Source organism: Rhinolophus ferrumequinum, chromosome 13, assembly GCF_004115265.2.
Source record: "Rhinolophus ferrumequinum isolate MPI-CBG mRhiFer1 chromosome 13, mRhiFer1_v1.p, whole genome shotgun sequence".
Taxonomy (NCBI): Eukaryota; Metazoa; Chordata; class Mammalia; order Chiroptera; family Rhinolophidae; genus Rhinolophus; species Rhinolophus ferrumequinum.
Genome location: NC_046296.1, coordinates 62,168,225 through 62,189,271, shown reverse-complemented (window position 1 = coordinate 62,189,271; position 21,047 = coordinate 62,168,225). Strand labels below are relative to the sequence as shown.

Sequence of the window (21,047 nt, the reverse complement as noted above, 5' to 3'; positions counted from 1 at the left end):
CAGGTCAGCAGCCGTACATACAAGTCTGGAACTCAGAAGATCAGGATCGGAGCTACCCAGCAGGAAATCACTCATCCACACAAAGTTGATATTTAAAGTCATGAAAATGGGTGACGTCATCCAGGGAATGCGTGTAGACAGAGAAGAGGTTTGTTTAAGGGCTGAGATCTGGGTCATGCAACATTTATTTAGTTGAGGAGATGTGGAAGGACCAGCAAAGACAAACACAGTAAGTGGCCAGTGAGGTCTGAACAAGACAAATGGGATGTCCCTGAAACCTGTATGTGTCCAAGGTTACTGACACATCAAACAAGACAAGAGACTGAGAGCTGACCCACAATGTTAGCACAAGAGGTCACTGGTGACCCAAACACAAGCCGTTCTGGTGAATCAGCAAGGAGAGAAAGCCTCATGGGGAGTGGGCAAAAAATCATGGATAAAAAGAAGATATGGCCACTGCTCAGGAAAGCAAAGGACTATATGACAAGTCCCTCAGTGCAGTACCAAGGAGACCTGCAGGATAAGAGATCAGACCACAATGCGTCCCTAAAAGTGAAAGCGGATGGTTCAACTGGTTAGAGCATGCGCTCTCAACAACAAGGTTGCCGGTTCAATTCCCGCATGGGATGGTGGGCGGCGTCCCCTGCAACTAAAGATTAAAAACGGCGACTGGACTTGGAGCTGAGCTGCGCCCTCCACAACTAGACTGAAGGACAATGACTTGGAGCTGATGGGCCCTGGAGAAACACACTGTTCCCCAGTATTTCCCAATAAAAATTTTAAAAAGTGAAAGGGAACTTAAACCCCACGATTTCACTGTAACTAAGACAGACAACTTGAATGTACTGTTTTTGGAAAAAATCCCTTGCAAGTGGATTTAAATAGCAAATCTAGATTAAAAGTAAAAATGCATTCCTTTTTAAAAGTTACTGTAAAACTTTAAGAAAACAAAAGATATATTAGAAATTATGGGCCCTGTGAAGAATGGATAGAGTGAAAGAAAGGAAAAACTGAAATTCCAAGAGTGGTGCTAAAAGAGGCGGCAGCTTCGTGTGGAATGGAAATCTGTGATAGAGATTTGCCACGTCGCTCAAAATACGACTCCCACTCCTGGTCGTCAGGCTGTCAACTAAACAAACATGTTCTCCTGCACGCACGCCCGTGAGCAGACTATTTCCTCCTTCGGTCAGACCTCACTGAGACAGAAACCACAGCAGCCCAACAGAAATGCAGAGAAAGGCTTTCTGAACTGTGCTGGCACAGTGTATCATCCAATCCCTGATGTCATGAGAGCTGTAAACTCAGTCTCCCATAGAGAACCCTCACCAGGCAATGTTGTCCAAACACTAAATAAATAATTAAGCAACAAAACTGAAGTTCATGAGGACCTACTATGTCCCCAGAGGTGCTGGCGGCACAAGAGTCAACAAGGAAAAGTCACTACTGACAAAAAGTTGTAAAGAATGAGCCAAAAAAAGCAGTAAATTATCTACGTCAGGAGTCCGTTTCTAACACTTTCTCCCAGGGCAATGCCAGCATGAGTATGTACAGCTGTGCACATAACATGCTCAGTGCGGTTGAGTCTAACATAAAGACTATGTCCCCAAACGAAGGAAACAATAAACCATGGTATATGCATCCAACGACCACTATTCCACCACTGTATCAATAGTCTCTATATAATGACAAGAGCAAATGTCCAGGACACATACTATGACATGAGAAAAGCAAGCTTCAAAGTAATATATGCAGCATAAATCCATTTTAGTTTTAAAAAACAAAATAATAATTGCCCAGGATACAGAGAAGAACTGTACAGAAAATCTGTCTACACTCAGGAAAAGTCTGGAAGGATATATACATATGTGTGTGTGTATGTATGTATATGTATATATGTATATATATGTATGTATACACACACACACACACACACACACACACACTCTTAACAATGTTTACCTCCAGGTAGTGGGATTCATGAAATGGGTGGAAGGAAAGAACTGACAGAGAAGAAAGAGAACTTATAATGTATTGTTGATTAAATTATTTTATATTTTAAAAAAGCAGAAAAACCAAAGTTACCACTTTCCCAAGTACGTCTTATTAACAACCGTTAATATTTTAGCATAGATATTTCACATCTCACTTTTTTACTTTAAAGAAATAAGATATGCCAGATTACGTTGATTATCTGAACCCCTGCTTCCGTTAAATGGACTGTTAAAATAAATACTTGTACTATTTTTGAAATTACAGAAAACATTATAAATTACAGTCAAGTTGAAGCAATGAAGTCATGTTTTCAGTATGACCGGTGTGCTCCAAAATACTGAGAATAGAAAAATGAATCAATAGACATTCAAATTCAATAGAATTCAACATTTTGAGGCTCAGAATTCAGATGTTGCCAATAGCTGCCAGATGCCCCTTTCCAAAAAACTGTGACTCAAAAAAACCTGTCTAAGAGGGGACTTCAGCCAGCTTTTTATATAAAGCTGCTGGCCTAGAAAGGCAGAGAACAAAGAAGGGCCGAAAGGAACTGGACCAAAATCCTCTTTGGCTCCCTGTGTGTATTTCTCATTTCCTCAGCATTATAATGGGGAAGGGACCCCATGCGAAAAGCTACTATAGCACGTAGTTCTGGAGTGAAGCACCAAGGGGTTAGATTGGGGGAAACTACAAGTGTACAGAAATCTTTAGATCCGGTCTGGAGAGAGAAAAATTAAAGTGAATGGGATGACTCAAAATAAGCCTGCAAACCACAATTCCAAAACATATGGAGAGTGGCGGTGGGGGAGAAGACAATTACTAGAACAGTAATTGTAACAAAAATCCACTCCAGAGAAATCTATTTCATTTAAAATTTCAAAATACCAACTGACGTCTTTGTGCATACTAAATATCAGATTTAAAACCCTTTAAGAAAGAACAAGTTACCATGAAACATAAAAGAAAACAAAACAAATATAATTCTATTAAGCTAATTTTTGTGTATAGTAGGAGGTAAAGTTCTAAATTCATCTTTTTGTATGTGGGTTTTCTTCAAGTCTAGAGTGGCGTCTCGTTACTGACTTATCAATAAATATACTATAAGAGATGAAACTATAAAACTCCTAGAAAAAAAGCACAGGATCAAATATTCACAACTCTGAGTTAGGCGCATATTTCTTAAATACAGAAGGTGCCAAAAAAAAATGTATATACATTTTAAGAAAGGAAAAAACTGTATAAACTAGCATTCATTTGATTAACGCCATTTTTTGAACGAATGTCATACTACACATTGCTACTGTAATTCAATTCAACTTTGAAAGGTAATACATAGATAACAACTCTTAAAATATGTACATTTTTTTGGCACCCCCGGTACAACACCAAAAGCACAGCAATAAAAGAAAACATTGATAAACTGGACTTAGCAACTTTAAAAAATGTGCACTCAAAAGCCACTTACTTAAGAAAGTAACACGTCAAGTCACACACTGTATTTCCAACTCATACATCTGATAAAGTAGTTGTATCCAGAATAAAAAAAAGAAAGAAAAACTGTTACAGCTCTATAAGAAAACGAAAATAACCCAGTTACAAAATGGGCAAAATATTTATAGCCATTTCACCAAAGAAGGTATAGAAATGGCAAAAAAAAAAGCACATGAATAGATGCTCATTACCACTAGTTGTTTGAAAACTGCGTACCAAATGATAACGAGATGCCACGCACATCCGTAAGAATGACTTTTGTCAGAAAGCCAGTCAGTAACAAGTGTAATGCTTCCCCATGGGAACGTGTAATGCTGCAGCCACTCTGGACAGCAACTGGCAAATGTGCAAATCTATCTATACCATGCCATCAGTTCTGCTCCCAGGTGCCTAGACAGAAAATCAAAACATTTTCCCCCACAAAGACGTGCACACCAATGCTCCCAGCAACATTACTCATGGCAGAGTGACAAAGTAGAAACAACCCACACCAACAACCGGTGAGTGGAAAGAAAGGGTGGTCCATGACATTGAGATGCAGCTGCCATCTTGCTCACGTTTATTTGAATAGTTAAAATAGTTTATTTCAAACCTTTTATAAATTCAAAATAGTTCATTGCTTAGTCCACGCCCCAGCTGTAATCACAAATTAGTCCAGTTGTATAAATCTGTAGCCACTTAAAATGTCCCTAACGAGTTTTCCTCCAGTTCAAATGATTTTTTTTAATGGGAACCTTGTATGTAATCCATTTCCAACTCTCATTAGATGTATCTGGGGAAAACCTCCTTGGCTAAGTGATATAACTCACACTAGTTAAACAAAATGTTACTATAACTGGTGGAATACTGTTACTTCTAAAAAGTAATAGCCAACATTAATAAACTGGAAAACTGTAATTTTGGTCATTTTTTACATTGTATTTTGTGCTATTTATAAACAAACACCTTGGTCTCAGGGACAACAGCCAATACCTTCAAGCATGTAGGCCACACTTGTCCTCATGCAAATACTACTGCACAACAATTACATCTTTACTTTGCTGGGATATATAAATAAAAATCATGATTTTCCCAACTGAGTAATGAAAGTCTTGGGCATTAAGCAGATTACACATACAGCCAGCTCTCATACATGAGTTATAACTGAATGTGGTTATTATAACTATGGCTTCTCATAGCTAGGCACTGTATTGTAATGTAGTAATAGCAGCTATAATATTCTGCAATGTGCTTCATGAATCAAAGCCATGATGTGTCTGCTGAGCGTTTAGATTAGGGCTTCATGAGGTCCAGATCCATGACAACTTGATGAAAGAGGACAAAGGAAGACAGGAAAGCTTTTAAGGACTTGGGCGGGGGGTGCGGGGGGAGAGACAATCATTTTGAATTAATTCCCTTTCCTTGCTAAGGGGACCATGTAAAGGACAGCTGCTGGTCTCCTGCATTTACTAATGAGCTTCTAATGGAGCAATATGTGCCCACCTGTGGTCACACAGCATGTCCTATTCCAAAGAAGCCACCCAGGGGCCAGGCCAACAGTTTCTAATTCATTATAGAACCAGATGATAGGAAACCCAAAAGTCACAAAGGCTTTTCATGGATTTAACAAAGAAGGACAGGGCTTCAGAATAAGCTATGGAGCCGAACTCAATAGAAACACTTTGCACTTCTATATTGAACATTGAAATGGTACACCCTCACATTGGCCAAAACAACAGGACCTCAGCCACCACGGCACACACATATGAGTGAAATGGGAAATCCCTTAGGTTTTAGGCTAAAATCTATTTTATAATTCATTTCTACCACAGACTAACTAGATGCAGTGGGAGTGTCCAGCTGAGCTTTATCTAACATTTCCTAGGCATTCACTACGTGACAAGCACTCTATGGAGAGACTACAAAGATAAACTCATACTTGCAGTTACCACACAGTACCATACATACAAGTGCTGACACAAAGGTGTGAGAATGCGGGGATAAAGAAGAGGGGACAAGGAGAGGACTCAAGGAAAACTACAAAGAAAATGATCCTTTCGACGGGAGGAGTGAGGTAATGTGGACCAGACCACAAGACAAGAAAAGCAGAGAACAAACTCTCAGTCACACCCGTGGTGCGCAAGAGTCTACTCAGGGAACGGTGGCGACGTGAGTGTGACTGGAACACAGCGCATATTTGGAAGGCATGAAAAGAGAGGAGGCTGGAGAGACAGAGCGGGAGATGTGGCTGGACCAAGTAGGGAGGGATCCGAGGCTCAAAAGATACAACACTTGGGACAAAGAAGATCTCATTAAAAGTAGGTCTTCAAATAGATCTTGAATGATGGGAAAATTTGCCAACTCCTAACACAAAGAACACTTGGCAACTGTGGCCAGTGGAAGAGCTGCTCTGAATCCCATGGAGGAAACATCACAGAATTTAATGTGCTTCCACATCCAGTGAGGAAAACCGAACAGTAACTAATCAGTACGACTGGAAGTCAAAACATGCCAAAGGACAGATGTAGCCCCACCCCTCCGAGCCCCCAGAAAATCCTACGGCTTCCGTCCTGAGGAAGTGTAACAACAACAACCACAACAACAACAAAAATGCACCATCCACAGTGCTGATGGCAGAACACAACTGTCTACTGAGTGTCTGAGCTTCTAGAACAGTGAGGTCCAGTCTGGTAGCCAGTGGTTACATGTGGTTATTTAATTTTGACTTAACTAAATATAACACAATTTAAAATGTGATTCCTTAGTACATAGCCATGTTTCAAGTACTCAATATCTACATGGGGCCAGTGGCCACCACGCTGGCCAGTGGAGATACAGAACATTTCCCTCACTGGAGAAAATCTGAGGGGTCAGTGCTGCACTGGAGTCAGCATCACAGGAGGATTAGAGGAAAACTCCTGAAGGGCAAAAAGTCGCATTATAACAACTTTGAGACCACTTAGCACTGAACTAGGGATACACATGTACATTCCATGTTTGTCAAATTGAATTTTAATATAAAAGAAAGTTATTGAAATGGGGCAATTATACCCATTCCATAGTTTTGTCCTAACTTTCCATCAATAGATTCCATAACTGTAGGAGAGTTTTAAAAGTAACTATATAGTACACCACTACAAATCAATTTGACAAAATGGATATAGCCAATTAAAACAAAAGATTAATGGTGAGGGAAGGAGAACTGACTCTGGGAGGTGAGCACAGAGTGTGATATATAGATTATGTTTTATAGATATGTACACTTGAAACCTATATAATTTTACTAACCATTGTCACTCCAATAAATTTAATTTAAAAAACAAAGATTAGACGCAGTTCACCTATCACAACAGGTTACTAGGAAAATGAATGACATTTTACACTTTGGATATAAAACTTACAATTTAAATGAATCCTGTGGAAAACCAATCTATAAAGAGAATTACCATTTTTTAATTAAAATTTATTGGGGTGACAACAGAATAAAATTGCATAGGTTTCAAGTGTATAATTCTGTAATAAATCGAGGATTATCATTTTTTAATCTATCTAATTAGACTATCAGGAACAGGGCTACTTTCTTTGACCTAAAAAAAAAATGCCAATTTTGTGGCTAGAAACAGTCAGGAAAAGTTAAATTCCATGGAGCAAACAATGACCAAGGGAAGAGAGGTGTCACTGGGTATATACTTCCTCCTTAATTGGTTCTGACAAATTTTATTCATAAGAATTTCAATGGAGAAAGGGAAAAGGGAATAAAGGCCAATCAAAAATGGGCAGAAGAATAGAACTGGCTCACAAAAGAAGACCTCTCCTGAGAGAATCCCATCTCATCAGGAATCAGAAAAATGCAAATCAAAATCACGAATACACAGAAAACGAACAGTGCCAAGGTGCTAGAATGGAGTAAATGGAACTCGCAAACAGTGCTGTCAGCGTCCAACTGGTAAAAATCACTCTGGAAAATCATTTGGGGATTATGGGCTGAGGTTGAACACACACACATCTGACAACACAGTCTTCCAGGGCGAGGTAGGTAGGCGCCAGGAGAAAGGAAGCAGCCGCACTGGAGATGTACAAAGTGCCAAAGGAGCATTATTCTAAGCAGCCAAAACTGAAAACAAACCAATGGCAGTGGACCTTAGAGCATGAACCATCATATACGCACACGGCAACTAATTTCTGCGCGACAGTAACAGTGAATAAACTACACTACATACATCAGCACAGATGAATCTCACAAACAAAATATGGAGCGTAACTATTTCTATAAGTAAACATAAAAACAGATAAAATTAAGCCCATCATATTGAGAGGGGTGTAACAGGTATTAAAATTATTTAAAACAAGAACAAATAAACACAAAGATCTGGTATTAGGAATAGTCAGGACAGGGGTGATCTCTGGAAGGAGACAGGAGAAACTAAATTGGGAGGCCGGGTGGGGTGGGGTGAATGGGGAGGGGGGTCTTGTGGAAGAACTAGTCACGACTATTTCGTTAACTGTGTGGTAGCTTCATGGATATTTTCTTTGTGATAAGATAACTTATTGACCTGGACATTTTTTCGTTGTGTATTTTTCTAGGTGAATGTTATATTCACACACAAAAGAAAGTTTTTAAAACAAGTCTCTACAGACATAAAGACACACACACACACACACACACACACAAAACCCCTCTCATATACCATTTCATTCCACTCACAGCCACCCTTTAAACACTTCCCTCCCTCTTAAACTAACTTACCTCTGGTAGCGCTTTACTAATTAATGGTGAAACATTGGTACTCTCCCCTCTTTCCCGATGGATCTGGAAATTCACTCTTTGATAAAGAATCTGAAAAAAAGAACATCATATATTATAAAGAAATTGTCTTTAAATTTGCCTCTCTTCACAATGTAGGCTAGACATTTAAGAAGTACTCTTTTGAGGAAAAAAAAATGCTATTTCACAATGAATACTTTTCAGTAACAGGCTTCCTTCAAGACGGGAACAGCTTCACAAAGATGCAACAGTTTTAGATATAAGAATCAGCTGTGAGAAAACTTATATCCAATGCAACAAATGACTAGGATATGAAAATGGGAATTTCAGAATCTCTCCCTATGTTTAACAGTGTTTTCCAACAAGAGCACTATTGTCTCGTATGTAGATCTACCCTGTTATTTTAGGAAATTTAGCGTCTCCCCAACCAAAGGTCACTCCCCTGCCATTTCCACTGGACCTCTAAGGGATAATGCCACGCAGGTTTTAATTTATAGGGTTTCAGCTATATTTCACATGGTCACCTCTAATAGGTTTTATTCATGACAACACTAACTTTTCCCATTATATTCAATAATTTAATTTCTAATATTATTTCCTATTTTTCTCACATCTGCTTCCTTACTCTAATAAAGCAAACAACACTATGTTACATCCAAACATCTTCTAATCCCTTTTCACATAAGTGACAGACTGTTTTTCTTTCATAAATTAAAATTCTTACATGATTTTAAAAATGACCACAAACCTCAGATCCACATACTCCACAAAATGCTCATGATACAGTTCAAGATGTACTTTATCGGGAGCACTTACTTCCGTCTGCAGAGAGCTGCTAGCTGCCAAAAGAAGTTCAATGCTGCTTGGCGGGCAATGTGTCAGAGCAAAAGCCATGAGCTCTTGACGAGTGGCCAAGTCCTGGAAACCTTCCGATTGTCCTAATTGGCTACAAACATCCCAACTTTTAGAATAACCTGCAAAATTGGCAAGAAAAAAACAAACTGATTTTCACCAGAAAAAAAAAATCACCAATTTAACATAAGAAATTCAGTGGCTTTTTGCTCAGGTCTTGTGACCAAAGCAAAATCATTCTATCAGTAATGCATAATTTTATATGAGGTGTGAAAAAAACTACAGTGAATGCTGCTGCCGAATGCCATCCGGAAAAGCAGGGATCTTCAAGACAGGAAGCGGCGTGTTGAACCTTACGAACAGTGTGTGACAAGTTTCAATTTGTTTGGTGCAGTCAGTCGGGTGTGAGCTACGGTTGAGAGAAGGTGTGTTTTAAAGTATGCTGAAAATCATCCTCCATCATAACAATGTGCCATGTCACACACTGGTTCTGGTATATGGTAATTTCTGTCATATAAAAACATTAGGGTATGTTCCATCCATCTTACTCACTGGATCTGGCACCATGTGACTTCTGGCTCTTCACCAAAGTTAAAATGATTCAGGACATGGAGGCAACCATTACAGCGCAACTAAAGACATACACGAAAGAGGACTTCCAGAACTGCTGCAGAAAGTGGCAAGAATGATGGATAAGTGTGTTTGAAGTGAAGAGGGGTATTTTGAGGGGGATTAATAGCAATGTGACTTTTATTGTAATATTTTTTTTATTTAAACATTCACTGTATTGTTTAATCACACATCATATAACCAGAAACACATAAGGATCTAAGGTAGAAAAGAAATATTAGGCTGGTTTATTTTCCAGAAAGTTTGACACTACTCCAGACAAGTTTTGCTGATCAACTCTGTTAAATTTTACATGACCTGAGAATGACTACAAATCATCTACTGAGCTTCAGTACTGAGTAAAAGGCTGGATCACCTACATTCAGAAGACTTGAGGGCATGGCCCATCCCTGCTGTTAGCACTGGGGTGAGCCTGACAAAGGCCCAAGGATCACACTTCCTTTACTACTACACAAAGGGACAATAATAATAATGCCTTCTTCGTTGGGTTGTTGAAAGGGTTGAATAACATTTGTATTTAAAAGAATTTTGTAAACTGCAAAGTGCTAGAAACAGAAAAATTATTCTAGACAGCTACGCACACTCACTCACTTTATAGGAGAAATCCAAGGACAGTGCCAAGAACACAGCCAGCCCCTGACTCCCAGTGAAGATCTATTTCCTATACAATTTTAACACTGTGAATTCTTACTTATTCTCCTTCGAAGGAGTTCCGGTTTGAAAGCAGAGCTTTTTTTCCCCAAGTATAAAAGCCTCAGTCTAAAATAGTTATTCTAAATATATGAAGTAAAAATTAATCCAAGTGCCACCTTACAGGAATAAAATGATGACAAAGCTCTCTAAATGAACAATTTTAGAGTAATACAATGTTTTCTCAGAAAACACAATTATTCTGAACTTATGTTGTGAAACCACTTGGTTAATATTATAGAAACAGCTCTTTTAGGACAATAATTTGCTAATGCTGAGGTTATAAACCACTGAGTTTTTTTCCAGAGTTCTAAACATTTGCAGAGCTGTACTGACGAAGGCTCTCCTTGACTAACCCCACCAGGCTGCTCTGAGCGCTCTTCTCCACTAGGCCTGCACCTTGGCCCAGTTTTAGCAAGAATCCTGCTAAGTCAGTCTCTCGCCCTGGACAACTGATCACCTTTGATATCTGATCAATTCCTTATCCTTCATCCTGGACATTTGAGATCAGCCTGGCCTGCCTTCAGCAAGAATCCCCCTACCCTGGATGTCTCATCACAGTAATTTTCCATCTACTGACCCTTCCCCCACCCTGTTCCTTAGCTATAAATCCCAAACTGTCTTTTCTATATTCAGAGCTCAGCTCAATCCTCTCCCCTTATTGCAAGTCTTAACATCTATTGCAAAAGTCTTGCATAAAGTCTTCCTCACTACTTTTAAAAAGTGTAGGAATAACAGTTTTTTAATAATATACATACAAAAGGTATGCAAATCATAGGTGCACAGCTCCATGAATTATCACAAAGAGAAGCACTGTATTTTTAAACACTCACTATGATTGACAGTGGGTAAAAAGACGTGTTTGAGCTTCTATAGCTTCAGGCACAGCTACAAAAAGTAAATCATTTAGTACAGAGACCGTGATAACACGTCATCTCATACCCCACTAAAGAATGTGTCATGTTCTGTAACAGAGACATGATTCCACAATAAAATCTGCTTATCCTCCAGAGTCCTGAATTAGAATTTCAATCTGGAAAACTTTAGGTTACAAACTACTTCCCAACTTCTCAACATTCATTTAAAAAACACTCTGTGATCTTTTCTAAAACAATTAAAGAACAGAGATATTGACTATGTCGTCACAAATCGTAGATACTTCAATAATTTAATTTTTTTTAGATAGCAAATACATTAAAAGGCATTGAAGTAGTTTTACATTAAAATTGTTCTTAAACGTATGAGACTGTATTAATAGGAAATGGAAAGCAACCACAATCTCCGAGAAAACAGAACCCCTGAGCACCTCCAAGTACTTCTATTAATATCTAAGCACACAGCACTCATACGTATCAGAGCTCACCAGATGCCTCACAGGTCTTATGACCACAATGTGGCTGGCTTACCATTCGGGCAACGTGATTTCAGAACAGACCATTCCCTGCCTTATCATGTACAGAGGACATGAGCTAAGTGTTAAGTAGTCCGTCTACTTCACCTGTGGCCATCAGCTCCCGACAGTGCACACTGGCTGCTTTGTAGTCATGGAAACGAAGGGCTTGCTCAACGAGAAGGATAAGAACCTGCCCCTGCCTTTCTTCTGGGTTTTCACCTGTGAACACATACAAATGACGCAATGATTTCAACAGCATCAACTGCTAAAGGAGCTCATTAACAGTTTGTCAAATTAACTCAAAAATAAAAAATAAAGATCAGACTGATTTTAAAAGATTCTAAGACAAGATGTCCCCATACCTTTGACCTTCCAGCTACTTATTAATTGAATCAGGTCTCAGTCTCCCAAGCAACGGAGGATTAACAGCAGCCCCAGACGAGCCATTCCAACCTAACTAGGTAGAGGAAAAGTTTTCCTCCCAACAGGGACTTTTAAAATGTTGCTTAAAAAAAATTTTTCTTTTAATATTTTGGCCTTTGAATGTTCTGTTTCTAATTATAATTAATAAATGACAAATATAAGGGGGGAAACTTAAGGCTCAAAATACCAGCACGTGTCCTACACAATTACGTTAAGAAACAATGGCTTGAACCAGAGTGTGGGGGGAGGCGGGAGAAGGGGGGAAAGATAAGGGGGGAAACTTAAACGCAAAGTAAAACGGATGTAATTTTACAGTTTCACTGACAGTGCTAATCTTTTATTTATCATAGTGAACGTCTAACCTCTAAAACCACATACCAAATTCAGCTTATGTTAACACAAAGACCTTCAATTACTTTCCCAAGAACACTTTCAGAAGTCAGCTGGGATGTCACTTCCTTCTTTGACATCGCCACACTTTCTTCATATAAAGTACGTGTTTTAGGTGCCCCTCCTCTACGTTCCTTTACTTTTAGTTCTCTGAATACCAATTTATTGTGATTATCTTATAACAGTCTACACCCTCTACCAGAATTTAAGCTCTTGGAAGATGGGCTGCTTCCCTTGTTGAATTCTCAATATTCAGCACCAAGTCACGCACGTAACAGAGGCTCAAAAATATAAATCCTCAATGAAATGGGCGTAGGTTCAATGCAGAATGTAATTTTCCATTATAAGACAAATAATTCAAAGTTATAATACAAATACAATTGGTACGTTTAGGCTAAAAAAAAGAAAAAATGTGTATTTTAATGAGGTAGTAGAACCTTAAGATTATTTTCAGTATTTCCAGGGGAAAAAAAAACACAGAAAATATGTATATGGTCTTTGCATTTTTAAGCTGTAGTATGGTTTGGAAGAAAAACGAAACGTATCACAGAGAGGGTTGAATGAAACTTGATAATATCTCCCCATGAATCTTCTTTCTGTGCTTCTAAGGTTTAATAAAATCCAAGGTAAGCATTGGCCCAAGCTAATCTAAAACGTTTCTTAAGTAAAAAAAAAAAAAAAAAGGAAAAGATGATACTGCACTAAGATTTATAACATTATCAGAAAACTCACTCATGTTTAATGTCACTAATGAAGGGGAACAGAATATGTCACCCAAAATGTACCACTTTGGAACGTGGCTTGTTTTGAGCTGAAGGCGATCAAGACCCCACAGACTCCGGAAGAGCTCTGACCTCCCCCTTCACTGCCCACACGAATTTCAATAGGGAGCCTCCCTGTACCAGGAAGAGAGCTGTTATCAGAGAGAACTTTTTACATCAGGAAGACGTATGGGCAGGCATAGCAAAGGCGGCTGAGCAAATATGTGCTCTCTCCATCTCCTGTGAATCGGCTTCCTTCCCTTCGAAGCCCAGACCCCTGTCCCCTCTCCTTAGCTCAGGAAAGTATCTAAGCCTCAACTGCCTGAATGCCTTTGAATATCATGTCTTTATGGGGCTCCCGTAGGCATCAAATTAGTTTTTCTCCTCTTCATCTGTCTTATGTTCAATTATTAGATCAGCCAAAGAACCTAGAAGGGAAGAAGGGAAAATTTTTCCAACCCTACACTAACATGTAATATGAGAAATGGAACATAAATGTTTGTTAATAATAAATGCACATATCACACTTAATGTAAAAACCTATTTCCCAGATAATACTTTTCAAATGTCTGCATTTATTCAGAATATCTAAATCAAAACTGAAAGGGCCAGGTGTGATTTTTGTTTTCCATGTGTCAACTTGGCTCGGCTACAAACAACACTCCAGGTGGTGGTGCTGTGAAGGTATTTTAGGGATGTAATGAAAGCCCCTAATCAGCTGACTTTAAGTAAGGGTCTATTGATTACCTAATGTCAAAAAAGGTGGAAAAATAGGACAAAAGCAAAGGATTCAAAGTAAGAAAGTTTTTGTAACCGTGAAATCTTCAATAAATGATTTAACTTCTTTATTCCTGTTTCCTCATGTTCAATATGAAATTCAGTATGTCTGCTATAAGAGACACAGTAACTTAGATAAGTATAAAAGCATAAAATGACAATTATTATTATTAATGTAAACTTTTATATGAAGACGGGTCAAACATTCATCTTGAAGTTCAAAGTACAGATATTTAACTGCTTTTAATTCTAGAAAGTTCCAGTCTGAGCAGGTGGTTAAAAGGAAAAGCATAACTGAAAACAGACCTGAAAAGAATGGTGTCTAGAAAAATATTACAAACAGAACAAAATAAGACTCTTAGGGGGAACGTCCAGGAGTACGGTCAGACTAGAAATCTATTCAAGAAAATAATTCAGATATTTAATGTGAGTAAGAGAAGATTAATGGTGGCATGACAAGGCTTTGAGTACATGAAATATAATTTAACCTACGTCCACAAATTCTCTGATAGTCTCTTCTAAAGATGGAGCTTGATGCTCCGCCCCTTGAGTGGAGGCTGGTTAGTGATTTACTTCTAACAGACAGAATAAGGAGGGAACGATGATGTACGGCGTCCAAGATTAGGTCATAAGGCACTGCAGGTTCCTCCTTGCTCTCTGGTGGAGCAAGTGTTGTGGGAGAAACTGGTTGTCATGTTAAGAGGACACTCACAAAGCCCTATGCAGAGGTGCAGTGTGACACTTTCATAACATTCCAGTCTTTCTAGGAAAGATATATCCTTGCCGAAAAGCAGCTCTTCTGACATCTGTAGGTATATATTCTGAGGTTCGCCTAAAATCATGATGAGGATGACACAGAAACTTTACAGTGCAGCATCCAAAACTTACCAGCTACCTTCAGCAACTCAGCAAGGCCCAGGAGCTTCGTGGATTGCTTGTAGCAGGTGGGGGACTGGTAAATACACTCCTTGATGAGGCTGACCCGATCAGCACACAATCGCACTAGGAGAGAAAGACAAGCTAAATCAAGACTTGAAACCAGGGGCATCACCAAAGGGCATCATTACCTTCCTAACAAAAGGCAACCAAATCAAATGAAAATGGTGCTAGCCTCCAGATCAAAAAGGAGTAAAAGACACGATATTTTTTTAACTCAAGTTATTGCTGCTTCTGAATAATGTACAACATGGATCTTTTCTGTCACCAAACTTCTGAAAGAGCAAGTGAATTGGCTTTCTGAAGCCAGGAAAAAGTGTCACATTTTCAAGTGCCAGGTCAGGCCCTAGGGACCTTGCCCTCACCACAGTGAAATCCATTCCATGTTCCATATCCGTTTTCTATCTCCACAACATCACCCCAGAAGCGCTCACTGTTCCAATGCATTAACCCTCCCCCAAAAACAGAAGCCATGCTCTCACTTAAGCTGGCTGTTAGGAAAATAAAACACATCTGATCATACCAATTCACACTATGAGGTAATTAAGAACACTTAAAATAAAGGGGACAAGAAAAAGCTTTAGTTAAAAAGTATTATGTACATGCTAGGAAGAAATGGTGTTTATTTAGGTGTCAACCTTTAAGAAGTATGGCACTACCTGGGAGGCTGCGCCCCAATAAATACAACAAAAACTTAATGATAGCAGCTGACATTAAATGAACACGACCCATGTCCCAGGCACTGTTACAGGTGCTTTATCATATTAACCCTACAAGGCAGATCCTTACAAGGCAGGTACCATTATCCTCAGGGGAAGAAACGGAGGTGCAGAAAGGTTAAGTACTTTGGTCAAGGTCACAGGAAAAGCGATGGGACCAGAATTTAACACAGCTCCTTCAATGTTTCTTACACTTTCATTCCTTTACCCATTCCTAAACCCATGGCTATATCCCATTCATCCCATGTTCCCCCGAAACTTCTAGGGGTTGGGATATAAGGAGAGAGGTGGTGGTTTTTCTTTGGAATGGGCTCTTTTTATTAGTAAGTCTTTATGATGATTTAATTTCAAACTTACAGAAGGGCTGCAAGAATAGTACAAAAACACCTCTATACTTTTGGCCAAGCTTAACCAATTGTTAACAATTTGCTCATTCACATGTGCAGTCACACATGCATTCCCTCCCTCCCCACATACATATATACACACAAATACATATATGCACATACATGTTTTTTCTGAACCTTTTGAGACTAAGTTGCAAATATCACATCCTCTTATTCCATAATACGTGCATGTGCATTGGGCCATTTCAAGGTGGCTACTGATGCCACTGCTGGTCCAGTAATCCTGTTGTGACCTTGACTATAAAATACAAGCTAGATGTAGACTTCCTTCAGCTACTTATTTCACAGCCACAGCAGCCAACATCTACATTCTGCAGACCGTATCACTGTTTTCCAGCAGTCACTGAAATTACTCATATCCCAAATACCTGACTCACTAACATTAGGTGTGGCCATGTAACTTCTATGGGCAACAGAATGAAAGTGGAAGTGACATACGCCACTTCTGAGCAAATGCTTCAGAGCCACCATAGGCTCCACTGCTGACCTTTCCCCTTACCATGAGAATGCCACGTTTCAGGGAGTGGAGATACAGACGTGACCGTGAGCAAGAAATAAACTTGTTATCATGAAATTTCTGAGTTTTTTTTTACTATGGCACAGTCTAGCGAAAACTGATACAATATATTTCAAACTTTTCCATTACTTTTCTTAATCAAAAAATTGTTTTTCTTACTCAAAATCTTCTACTGTTTTATGGATTTTTCTCGTAGCATATATTTTCAGAAAATATGTATCACTACTTTATTATTTCAAATTATGACAAAGGTGCTTCCTACATGTTTCTAATTTTATTTTCAAAAAAATGCTGTCATAGATAGTACCATCATCCTACATATGTAAAAACGTGGGGTTTTCATAGATGTGTTTATGGCCTTTAATGAATCCTTGTATTTTTCTTAGAGAAACTCTTGCTTCAGTAACTCCAATAAGGTGATTTCCTTACTATCACCACTCTCTAGCTCAATAAAATCAAAGTGGAAAACTGAAACCAGTTTGGATCATTTTCTCTAAACTTCCTTTAAGTGGAACATTAAAATTTGGTTCTTTGTTTCCTTGATGCCCTAAGCAAGACATACTACTAATGTTTCAAGTACATTAAATTAATTTGGAGAGTAGGAGTCTAATAGAGTGCAACTGCCATGTTAAAAGGACTTTTCACTTTATGTATTTTTTGACCCTCTGGACAAGCACTACAACAGTTCTCTTTTATTGCTTATTGTAGGACATGCTACATTATATTTTCAAATGTGACTTCTTATTTACATGAATTCAAGATTTAGATATTATTTTGTTTCCATGTCAGGAAGAGGTCTTCAGCAACTAAAATTCCTTTTCAAAATGGAGCTCATGAACATGAAAAGGATATGTGTGTATGTATCTTTTAATACTTGAAGATCTCTCATTTCCCTGTAGCTCTCACCAATGTATCTCAACTGTTATTGAAAAGAAAAGACCTACTATTCAACACACACACACAGGTCTGACATACGAATTATTTATGGACTAGCTATCCACATGCCAAACACTCTCATTACTGTATGAGGCAGGGAAAATGCACACCCAGGAAACCACAGGTGTAAAATATCAATTTCCGCCACTTTGATGAATTGCATCAAAGGTGCACAACATATGTAGTTAATTACGACGCTGCTGAAGCACGAGTCTGAATTGTGTAGGTGTGGAAGGTGATAATACGCAAGGTCACTTAACTGACGAGTGAGAGAATGAGTCAGTTTCTTTCTCAAACGCTCTTTTACTTTCACACCTCTTCGAGTAGCATACAGTCTATAGTTTATAAACGCAGTTCTTGGGCCAGACCACCTAGGTTTGAATAGCTGTGTTTCCTAGCTATGGCACCTAAGCAAGCTACTTAACCTCCTTGGAAATTGGAAACAACAGTAGTTACTACCTCATAGAGTGCGTATGAGAACTAATAAACACATGAAAAGCATACTTAGAACATAAAAAAAATCACTCAATAAATATTATTACTGCTGACATATTCACAGAAATATTAATTAAGTATGGGGCCCTTTAATGTAAGGATTTTCAATGTTTCAGGACTGTCAAGGGAATTTTTTATTATTATCCTCATCTAAGGAAAGTGACGTTCAAAGACATGAAATTGTCACAGGTCACAGAGCTGGAAGTGGCTGAATCCGAATTTAAACTCATATATCACACTCTAGTGTCACTCTGTCTTGCTATCAGTATGTCAGTCAATCAAAGTTGGGAAGTGGCCTTATTCCCTTCATTATGTCGGTTCCGGGAAAACAGTGTCTAAGTGAATGCTTACTGAAGGAAAGAGGAGTGAAAAGAGAATGAAGAGATAGTGGGAAGGATGCAGGGAGAATGACAAAGCCAGTAAGTCCACTCCAAATTCTACCATCATGGAGAAAGTATCTTCAAGGAAAAGAACAATGCCAGCAGGTCCCCAGCGCCTTTACTGCATCCCAGGCACTGAAAACACAGACTTAATCTTCATCAGCAATTCGATAGGGTGCTTATTAGTGTCGCTGTTTTGTAAATGACAAAACTTAAACGCAAGGAAAGGTTAAGATTCTTGTCCAGTTACCAGCAGTACGTAGGAAAACTGGCTCCAGGCTGGGTTTAACCACAAAAGCCTATTAGGGAAATGAAATATCCTACATCTGCTCGTTTGAATTGTAAGAATAATTTACACAAACATGAACACCCAAGATGCAGGGAAAAGCACACACGTGCACACACAAACACTTCAGAGGAAACTCATACATAAGGAATCATTTTTATATAATATTTCTGTTCCTGTTTTCTATCAACTCATTATTATAATTTAGCTAGTCCCACTAGCCTTCACCTGATGAGAAACAGCGACTCCTAGAGGCAAAGAAAGCTTCAAAACAAAGTGACAAAATGAACTACTGTACACTGACTACAATAAAAATACCTGGACCACAGCTCTTGAAATGTCAAGTTACTTTGTCCAATATTACTGATGAATACAAACAGCTTAAACTTCAATTGTATCTACAGCATAAACACAACGCAGAGTATTCAAAGGCAAAATAACCTCTCCACATCCAAAAGATTTTCTGACAGTCGTTCTAGTAAGAAACTCCAAATCAATGTATCAAGCTGGAAAGCTGTCAAGACATGACAGCAAATGTCTTTCTTAGGACACTCCTCAGTCAGAAAACTTCTCAGAAGCTACAGGACTGCAGGTTTGGATGTAGATATTCAAACCCATCAACTGACTGGGCTAATACTGCCAGCAAAAAATAGTGCTAATTGAGCACCACAAAAAAATCAGGGCTCAATTTAATATTTCAAAGTTCAGCAGCATTTGGGAGATTGCAAGAAAAATTTTTGTTGCATTGTATCAATCCGCTTGGATTAAAATGCTAGCTAAAATACACACACACACACACACACACACACACACACACAAAGCTATAATGACTTGGCCTAACAAGAGATATGATATGAGAAGGGCAAAAGTCTCATTGTGCTCTGGACTCGTCCTGGGACTGAAAACATCAATTAAAAATGTAAGTATTACTAGGGAGGTAGTTAATGACATTTGAGAGTAAACTGAAAATGCTTTTTAATAACTGATTAATCTTCACAATTTTAAGAAACTCTGAGCTCAAAAATTATATGAATGATACAACTAAATACAATTGTCTAGTGATTTAATAATCATCTTAAATATACTTGTTCAAGATGCTTGGGACATTTATAATCACGTACAAACAGTTTCCAAACAATGAGACTCAAAGCAATAGTAATACTACCTTTTTCAAGTCTAACAAATTTGTCTGACAAGCCGAACTCTAATTTTTAGTAAATCTACAATGCAAACGCACATGAACACATGAGGATGTCTCTACTGGCATTCCCTAAGATACCCACTAAGATCCATCTGACTCAAAACTCTGCAGAAGACAGAGACACCTACTAATCTACAATAGGCCATCACTGTCCAAAGATACTGAGGGCTTAAAAAAAACACAATTTTGGTGAAAATTTACCAAAACCCTGAGAGATGCAAGGAACTCACCTGTGCCTCCCTCACCCCTAATTCCAATAACTTCTAGCGTTAAGGATAAAGGAAAGAGATCCTACTGACGCCAGACAAACAAGCTGCTAACAACCACCCAACCCGCGTCACTGAGGGCACTGAGATCGCCAGGGTGTGAAGCAACAGAAAATCCACCTCCCTGTGGTCCGATGAGGTTCAGGACACTGGGAGACGACACAGGACCCCCAGCACAAAGTAGACCGACAGGTGACTGCAGCGACGAGCTCGTTTTGGCTGAACTTGCCTGACATTTACATTGAGGTAAAGATCGTGAGCAACGCTAAAATACCGCTGATCAAAAGAAGAGGAGCACAGCATAAGGGATAGAGACAGTGGAAATGTAAGAGCTGTTTACAATGTCAGAGGAGTAGCACATTGGTGGGGAGCGGTCCTCACTTTGTGAGGGGTGTAAGTGATAAATGTCTAACTATGAATTACATTGTTTTGTACACCTGAAACTAATAAATATATATAAATACACTGCTAATAATTAAACTCGAAACAAGAATCTCCTGGCATTCCCTCTTTTAAAATAACAGTACTGACTTAAAGAGTATTCTGCAGTAAGCATAAAAAAGGGAGCTATTATCATTTGGAACTACTTCTAAATCTATGTAACTGAAGTGAAAACCAGGACTAGATCGTTACCAAAACTAATTTCAATCTGAACCTCTCACCCAATAATCCCCAACTGTGGAAATCAGCCCAATTTCTAATGTTGTTTTCATCCAATAGCCACATCACTGTTACTAATGTTACTTCTTTTAATGTCATAACTG

At 38.7% G+C, this 21,047-nt stretch overlaps 1 protein-coding gene across 1 annotated transcript in view; it reads right to left on the bottom strand.

Moving 5' to 3' along the window:
* The window catches only part of NBAS (NBAS subunit of NRZ tethering complex), a 272,797-nt gene that overhangs the window by 113,676 nt on the left and 138,074 nt on the right, over positions 1–21,047 (bottom strand). Inside the window, exons 32-35 of the mRNA XM_033124755.1 lie at positions 15,029–15,142; positions 11,895–12,008; positions 9,041–9,198; positions 8,207–8,296 (exon numbers count right to left, since the gene is read on the bottom strand). Of these exons, the coding sequence (XP_032980646.1) occupies positions 8,207–8,296; positions 9,041–9,198; positions 11,895–12,008; positions 15,029–15,142 (476 nt within the window). The remainder of the gene's footprint in view (positions 1–8,206; positions 8,297–9,040; positions 9,199–11,894; positions 12,009–15,028; positions 15,143–21,047) is intronic.